The 8,661-nt window shown below is 41.5% G+C and overlaps 2 protein-coding genes across 2 annotated transcripts; both read right to left on the bottom strand.

Moving 5' to 3' along the window:
• Positions 1-450: 450 nt before the first annotated feature.
• On the bottom strand, positions 451-1,999 carry LOC110069508 (contactin-associated protein 1-like). The gene has a single exon (XM_089298570.1). It carries the CDS (start codon positions 1,732-1,734, stop codon positions 673-675), a length of 1,062 nt encoding a protein of 353 aa, XP_089154696.1. The 5' UTR covers positions 1,735-1,999; the 3' UTR covers positions 451-672.
• Positions 2,000-3,560: 1,561 nt separating this feature from the next.
• Positions 3,561-8,223, bottom strand: LOC149106521 (uncharacterized). The gene is made up of 3 exons (XM_089298557.1): positions 7,592-8,223; positions 6,612-7,256; positions 3,561-4,963 (listed from the first exon to the last, which is right to left on the bottom strand). The coding sequence occupies exons 1-3, from the start codon at positions 7,854-7,856 to the stop codon at positions 3,822-3,824; spliced, it is 2,052 nt and encodes a 683-aa protein (XP_089154683.1). The 5' UTR covers positions 7,857-8,223; the 3' UTR covers positions 3,561-3,821.
• Positions 8,224-8,661: the final 438 nt, after the last annotated feature.

Below are 8,661 nucleotides of genomic sequence, written 5' to 3'. Positions count from 1 at the left end.
CGAGATTTTACATAAGCAATATCGTGAGTTGTCTTGGAGAACTGGTATCTCTGAAAAAAGAAAATGGAGTTTGATGTTGAATTGGTATACACTAGCCTGCGTCGCAGACAGTCTCAACCGCCAGTAGGGATTCTGTGACACGTCCGGCTGCAACGCAGACTATTGGTACACAGGAAGTTTAATGAAACAATAGCTTTACTTTGACAATAGGCCCTTTGCACGATCCGGTCACATGGTATAAAATCACACATGCTGGTGAGCAAGTTGCGCAGTGGGACTTCCAAAACAATGCAACTCGTACCAGTCCACCTGGACCTGCCTTTGTTTTGGAAGTCCCACTGCGCAACTTGCTCACCAGCATGTGTGATTTTGTACCATGTGACCGGATCGTGCAAAGGACCTATTATATTACGAGCTCGAGTGTTCTTTGAGCGAATGGTAAACGAGGCGTAGCTGATGATGATGTTTTTCATTCGTTTCCTTAAATTTGAAAGTTATTTTGTACATAAGACTTAAACTACATTCAAAATATCTTGACATAGTGCCTTTATGATCGCACGTACACGAAAAATACCAAAACAGATCGACGCGAATGTTTGCATGGTGTTATTTCTCTTTCCACTAATTTTGAAGTTGCTGTGTGGCTCATTGTATTTGTTATATATTGAGAGTTTATGTCCACCGAAAAACAACGACGGTGATTATTACAAACACCGAGCATACCATAAGTACAGCATCGAAAAAAGAAAAGTGTTTTTCTTCTATGCCATAGCATCTTAGTTTTCCTAGTGTGTGGTAACCTTGAGCACTCCCGCCCGTATCCCCAAACCTGAGCTGTTTAACTGGCAGATGTGTCTTGTCAGTAAGGAGACCGCTGTCTTCACGCCATACAAAGTCATTCTTATCACAGTTACAACCACAACTTGGGTCTGCGCATGAGTTGGTCATCCCGCATGCGCACTTACCACTGCCAGGTGATGCTCCACCCCAGTACGTCATCTGACTAGAATCACCTGACATCCACCAGGCAAATCCTCTCCCCACCGACTTTGAATGATAACACTCGTACGTAATAAACTGCTCACAGTGTGAGGAGACTCTGGTGAGACTCGCCAGCTGTGAAAGACTCGCTCCTGTGTAATGAATGTCACGTGAGTAGCAACCATGAGGATAACATCCATCCACCAACATTCTACTTTCACTATCGTGACTAATTACTGTCACGCCAACTCCATTTTTGTCACTCATGTCACAATTAACTGTAAATGGTACCAGGCCTCCCGCGCCATCTGGATCAATGACATAATTACCGCTTACACTGCTGACGTATTTTCTTACCACAGAACAGGACGTTGCCATAACTGGAGAATTGACTTTGACTTTAGCTTCTATGGTTGTCACAGCATTAGTAGCTCTACAGGTGTAAGATCCCTTGTGTGATTTCTTGATGTTTCTTATAAGCAGTATTCCATTCGGTAGAGCATTGGACCCCACAGGAAGTGAAGACTTGCCATCCTTGGTCCAGGCGATTGTTGTTCTCAGGTCACTCTTGGCCACACACGGCAGATTAACACTTGAACCAAACGCGTAGGGAGTCACATCAAGAGGAGGACGAATTTTGAACTTCAGGGGAGGAAATATTATGAGCAAAGCGGCGTCTGTTGCTGATCCCAGAATGTTCTTCGCCTTACAAATGTATGTTCCACCATCTTTTTTGGTCACACTATAGATCATCAGGGTTCCATTCTTCACTTCAATTCTGTCTTCAGGCAAACTACCAACTTACTTTGACCACGTGATACGGGGAAGTGGCTGACCAGTAGCAGAGCAGGCGATGGTGACGTTTCGTTTCTCTTCAGCCATCAATCGATTGGATGACAAGAAAAGTTGAGGAGGAACTGTCGAGAAATGAAAAGTTATGATTATTCGGTCAAGGTATAGGTTATGTTACATTTTTTGTCTCCGGTTTAGTATTCAAGAATGAGACTGACGAAAGTCTGAATTTAGAAAAAAGGGGTCAAAGTGTTGATAACGCTAACCACTTGAAAAATCGTGATCCAGTAGATAACAGTCGACAAAAGAAACTACTCTTCCACTAAGTAGCGATTTATCCGGTGAATAACAGATACCCTCATGTTATTTTTATTATCAATCTTAAGGTTTATCTTTCCAATGTGCCTGTTAGACTGCATCAGATTCTGCCTCTAAACAGCCAAATCATAAAATAAATCTACTTACACTGAACAGTTAATTTCGCCGAGACATTCAATTTGGGTACTTAGGATAGGGGAGGAGGGGGCAGGGATGGGAATTGGTACTTGCATAAAGACTACTCATATATGTATGCCATGTGATCCACTTGCCGCTTGCTGATATCCGTCAACAAAAGTTTTTTCACCTAAATGCTCGTCATTTTAAACTTAACACAGCCGGGTTATCATTTTAATGGTGCTGCGATGAATCAAAGCTAAAATTTAGGAACATGCATCTGTCTCAATCCCTTTTAATTAACTGTTAAGTCTGATCGCCAGCGCCTCTTTTAATTTCTATTCGCTGATCGGGTTTTCTGTAAAAAGATGTTTTTGTGATTACTATGTAACAGTACAATAATAGAGAGAAAGTTTTGGTAGCTGAGAATAACACCATGATCACAGATGTTACAATGAATGTAGTGTTCTCGGGGCTAAAGGTCTTAGTGTAGGCCGTCAAACAAAGGAAAACCTGACATGAACCTCCGTAGGCGATAACAGCCGTTCACCGCTAATGAGCTTTTACGCGACAAGCCTTCTGCACCAACTCCAACTTAGATCGTTCTGGTTTCGTTAGGACAAAATTAGAAACTGATACAGAGAGTAAACAATCTGCCATTTGTTTGCATCCAAGCTTATAAAGCACCTCACAAAAAAAAACAAAAAAAAAAAAAGCATGACCAGCATAATGTGTATCAAATCATTTGGCGTTATTTGGAACACCGTAACGCGACCATCGCGCGCCTAGGATAGAACCCGCTTGGTGTCGTTTTCAAGGGCACCTAACGGACTAAAATTATAAAATCCCTCAGACAGGAAAAAAAATCAAGACGTAAAGTCCTTTTTTTTAAGGTAAAAGGGCTTTTTAAACAACTTTTATTTCTGCTTGGAACGATTTAGCTGTTCCGACTTTCGTCAGCGGTAGGGAGTTTAGGCGGATTTCTGGCCTGGTATCGAGGGACACATTTACCCTGGAAATGATGGGGAGGGAGGACACAAGGAAGAAGTAAACTACATTGATTACCTTTTAAAAACGTAATCCTTCCATTTAGGGCACATTAAGCGAACATTTCGAACCAAATAATTAACTGAGGGGGATCCCTTTTGTACATCTATTTTATGGAAGACCTCTTTTGTTGGGTGTGCCGTTCGTCTCCTCGAGTGTCAAAATGTCTCCAAAATAAGTACGGGGAAAGTTGAGACTGATGAGTTTGCTATGCGTGTGCACGAAGATGACGCGAGGTCCTCTGAAGTTGCTGCAACCCGTTTTTTCAGCGAAGCGAGACTCATTGCTACAGCAACTTACAAAACTGTGGTTAAGCGCGAAATTACGCTTTCATTTATTTGCCATATCTAGGTGAGATGGTTTTAATGTCACAGCCTTAACCTAACTGTTTTATTTTGAACATGCTCATGCCGGTTTAATTACATTTTGAAGAGTTCAGTGACTGAACTTATAAAATTTGTCAAATGTTGGCCGAAAGTGCGGAGCTACTATACAGCAATAATGATTGTTACATATACTAAGGGTGCCATAACTTGGAACATGAAAATTAAAGGGAAGATAGTCAGTTACGCTATACCATAGCATTTCAGTTTTCCCAGTGTGTGGTAACCTTGCTCGTTGCTCCCGCCTGTATCCCCAAACCTGAGCTGTTTAACTGGCAGATGTGTCTTGTCAGTAAGGAGACCGCTGTCTTCACGCCATACAAAGTCATTCTTATCACAGTTACAACCATATCTTGGGTTTGCACATGAGTTAGTCATCCCGCATGCGCACTTACCACTGCCAGGTGATGCTCCGCCCCAGTACGTCATCTTACTAGAATCACGTGACACCCACCAAGCATATCCTCTCCCCACTGAGACTGAATGATAACACTCGTACTTAATAAACTGCTCACAGTGTGATGAGACTCGTGTGAGACTCGACAGCTGAGAACGACTCGCTCCCGTGTAATGAATGTCACGTGAGTAACTACCAGGACGGCCATACCCATTCACATGCGTTTTGCTTTCACTGTCGTGACTGATGACTGTCACGCCAACTCCATTTTTGTCACTCATGTCACAATAAACTGAAAATGATGCCAGGCCTCTCGCGCCATCTGGGTCAATGACGTAATTTCCGCTTACACTACTGACGTGTTTTCTTATCACAGAACAGGAAGTTGCAGTAGCTGGAGAACTGACTTTGACTTTAGCTTCTATGGTTGTCACAGCATTAGCAGCTCTACAGGTGTAAGATCCTTCGTGTGATTTCTTGATGTTCTTTATAAGCAGTGTTCCATTCGGTAGAAAACTGGACTCCACAGGAAGTAAAGACTTGCCATCCTTGGTCCAGGCGATTGTTTTTTTCAGGTCACTCTCGGCCACACACGGTAGATGAACGCTTGAACCAATCACAGGAGTAACTTCTTGAGGAGGACGGACTTTGAACCGCAAACGAGAAAATATCACTACTACAGAAGTGTCTGATGTTGATCCCAGAATATTCTCCGCCTTACAAATATACGTTCCACTGTCATTTCCTGTCGCACTGTAGATTGTCAAGGTTCCATTCAGCATTTCAGTTCTGTCTTCAGGCAAACTACCAACTGACTTTGACCACGTGATACTGGGAGGCGGCTGACCAGTGGCAGTGCAGGCGATGGTAACTTTTTGTTTCTCTTCAGTCATCAATCGATTGGATGACAATGAAAGTTGAGGAGGAACTGTTGAGAAAAAGAAAAATTATGATTATTCGGGCAAGGTATATTTTATGTTACATTTTTTGTCTCCGGTTTAGTATTCAGTAATGAGACCAAGTCTGGTTTTAGAACAAAAGGGTAATAAAAATAATAATTACTTTATTTACGTGTCAATAAGATTTAGCATTGCTGCCGATAGGGAACACCTAAAAAGAGTTACAATTATCAGGACTATGTACAAATTAAGTGTTTAAACATTATAATTATTTACAAGAGAAAAGCCTATCTATCAAAATAAAAATACAAAAGTGAATAAAGTTGCAAATAAAGTTAAAGTGCAACTAATCCCTCAATTATTTTCCTTTAATGAAATCTACTAGTTTTGCCAATTACTTCAGCGAAAAAATTTCCTCGATTGATGTTCAAGTTGAACATATATGACATTTGATTTCACTGCTAGCATCAATTAAAATGTTTCTTTTCCTTATTAATGTAATTTTTAATACCGCTTTTACCGGTTGGTAAAACGCAGTTAATGGAACACAACACCCCTTGAGGGTTAGGCTGTTTACGTTTGTCACGCAATTTAGTAGGATAAACACTAATAGAATACTGAACGCTCAATTCATGAATGAACGTTTCCTCATTCTAGCAGTTTGCACAAACACTATTCATGTCTGTATTTTAGTTTCTATCTCGAGGTATAATCTAGAAAAATAACTTAGCCTCTCCTAGATTGGCCCATATATTTGTTAGCTCCATTCATTGCTAACAAGCTCGCCACGTTGCGTCTATTTAGTTCATAGCACAGCTGTACCTATCGGTCGAACGTTGAGACACTGTCTTGTTATATAAATCTCAATACACTGTCAGAGGGCATTATCCTGGCAGCTTGCACGAGAGTACACAGTTTTTAACAATTTAGCTTTAAAATTTCCCACGCTCCCTCCCTTAGAGAAGGGATTTTATTTGCTACTTGTCAATAAACTGGGGTCACTCCTTGTGGTTCAGTTAAGTCTGCGTAGCGACTTTCCCCAAGCTTTGACATTGCTTGTGTCTTGCCATCTTGTATCCTAGCCCTTATCTTGTCCGATCCAGCCTGTGCTGTGCTGGGAAGATAAGAAAGGCTCTGCCAATACTCTTGTTCTGTTCCCACGTTAGTGGGGGAATAACTGAGGTTTTTAGTTTGTGTACCTATCAGCACGTCATGTCAAACCTGCCACAGGGCTGTGTCCCCCTCAATTACGCCATATTGTTGTTTGCGTATTTTGTTGTGTTACCTTTTACCTGGTTGCGTTACATCTACTCTTAGTTTGAATAACGGAATAGTGACATTAACATTCTTTAAACTGAATGATTTAATATGATTGGGAAGTCTGGCCCATAGTTTTGGACGCAAATACGACACTGAATGTTTTCCATAAATCACTGTCTTGAATCGTGGGATCACAAAGTCTGCATTTCTCAAATTCAAAGGGTTGATGATGCTAACCACCGGATAAATGGCGATCCAGTGGATAAGTGTTGACAAAAGAAACTACACTTCCACTAAGAGGCGATTTATCCGGTGGATAACAGATATCCTCATGTTACTTTTATTTTCAATCTAAAGGTTTATCTTTCAAATGTCACAGTCTCTAAAAAGCCAAATACTTAAAATAAAGCTACTTACCCTGAACGGTTAATTTCGCCGATTCATTAACTTGTCCCAGTAAATTCTCAGCTCTGCAGCTGTAAACACCGTCGTCTCCAGATCTAACGTCCTTCACAATCAGAGCGCCACTGGACTCTACCACGTAACGACCAACGGGAAGCGATGAATTCAGCTTAGACCATGTGACTTTTGGTCTTGGATTACCATCGGCTGTACATTTCAAAATGGCTGTCTGGCTTTCATTGACTGTCATTCCAACAGGACCCTGCAGCAGAGATGGAGCCGAGATGGACTGGCCCGGGTCACCTTTGTCACCTTTCATACCCGGCGGGCCTCTAGGTCCCACGGGACCGGGATCTCCCGTAATTCCACCATCTCCCTTTATACCCATGGGTCCTTGACTTCCTATTGGTCCATGTTTACCAGGAGATCCATTTGAGCCGGGTCTCCCTGGGGGACCTGGTCTCCCTCGCGTTCCTCGTCTACCCGTGTTCCCTTTTGGTCCTGCACGGCAGAGCGTGTGATCTTTAGCACAGACTTTGTTTTGCAGCAGACCAAGTTCTTGTTTGATCAACACTTGTACTTCAGAGGCTGTTAGGGTCGATTTTTGTTGTGAATCATCGGGTGAAGAACGCCTTTTTCTTGAGAGGGTTTCTTGCTCACCTGATAAATAAGGACATCTTAAAATCGCACACTCGAAGCCATTTGGTATTCAATAGTTTCTGTGATGCAATAATCAGACAAGCTAGTACAAAGGGATTTCCTTTTCTAGTAGATTGAGTTTCAGCAACTTAGCGTTAGCCTCATTATTTCGTATCCATTTGTGCTGGGAAAGAAAGGTATCCCGTTTATTTTTTTTCTTAATATCCAGTGTCTCGAAACAGCCGCTAATAGGGCCTCTCCGGTTAAAAAGAAATATCGATGGTGGGTGAAGACGACGCGCACCACAATAATTAAGGACTGAGAGTTTTTTATAAGTTACATGACATGAAACTCACCTTTGGTCGGTTGCCAATGGCGGCCTGAAACCTTAACTTGCCATCGTTCATAACTTTGTTGAACTTTTCGAAGAATTTCTGTCTCTATGTTATCACAGAATGTTACTAAGTGTGATATCAGTCGATGATGTTCTTGTATTCTGAGTTCCACTTGAATTAGCGCGATACAACACACAACAGACAACAGCAAGCCTGACCATGAACATAAGCGGTCCAGTGTTTGTCTTCTGTTCGTCTGCTTCTGTTCTCTATCATGTTGCTTCATCGTTGCAGCTAGCAGGCAGACAAAGTCGAGATCTCAAACTGATGCTGAGGACGTTGTATTCAATTGTTTCGGCCTTCAGCTGTTCAGTATGGGTATGTAAAGACGATAAAAAGCTGATGTGTCCGAGTTTCATTGACGAAAGAGTAACATGATCCTTAATGCTAACAGATATAAGATAAAAATAGCAGGACTTGTTTGTACTTTGTAATGGGGATTCAGTATCACAGGAAGTACACTATTACCTTCATATACGTAATTTCAAAGTCTACACAGCAGGCATGCTGTAAAAGACTGCTAGCTTGATGTTTTCGTACTCTTGACCTCGAACTGTTTGGTTGTACTCTGTGTTTCCTAGTTGATTTCCCAAACTCTGTAAAGAGATCTGGTTGGAGGTTATATCTGCCATAATCATTTGGCTATTTGAGATAGGGGAGGAGGGGGCAGGGGTGGGAATTGCTACATGAATAAACACTACTCATATGTATGTCATGTGATCCACTTGCCGCTTAATGATATCCCTCAACAAAGGTCTCTTTCACTTAAATGCTCATCATTTTAAACTTGATGCAGCCGAGTTATCATTCTAATGGTGCTGCGATGAATTAATGCTAAAATTACAAACATGCATCCGGTCTCATTTAATTTTAAAATATCGGAACATTCCTTTTTAACTGTTAAGTCTGATCACCACCGTTTCTTTTCTATTCGCTGATCGGGTTTTCTGTAAAAAGAGCTTTCGTGATTACTATGTAACAGTACAACAATAGAGAGACAGTTTTGGTAGCTCAGAATAACACCATGATCA

The sequence above is a fragment of the Orbicella faveolata genome, unplaced genomic scaffold (assembly GCF_042242905.1).
Source record: "Orbicella faveolata isolate gen_17 unplaced genomic scaffold, um_ofav_v1 contig_3, whole genome shotgun sequence".
In the NCBI taxonomy this organism is placed as follows: Eukaryota; Metazoa; Cnidaria; class Anthozoa; order Scleractinia; family Merulinidae; genus Orbicella; species Orbicella faveolata.
Note: the sequence above shows the minus strand (reverse complement) of the source record. Positions and strands in the feature narration are given on the sequence as shown.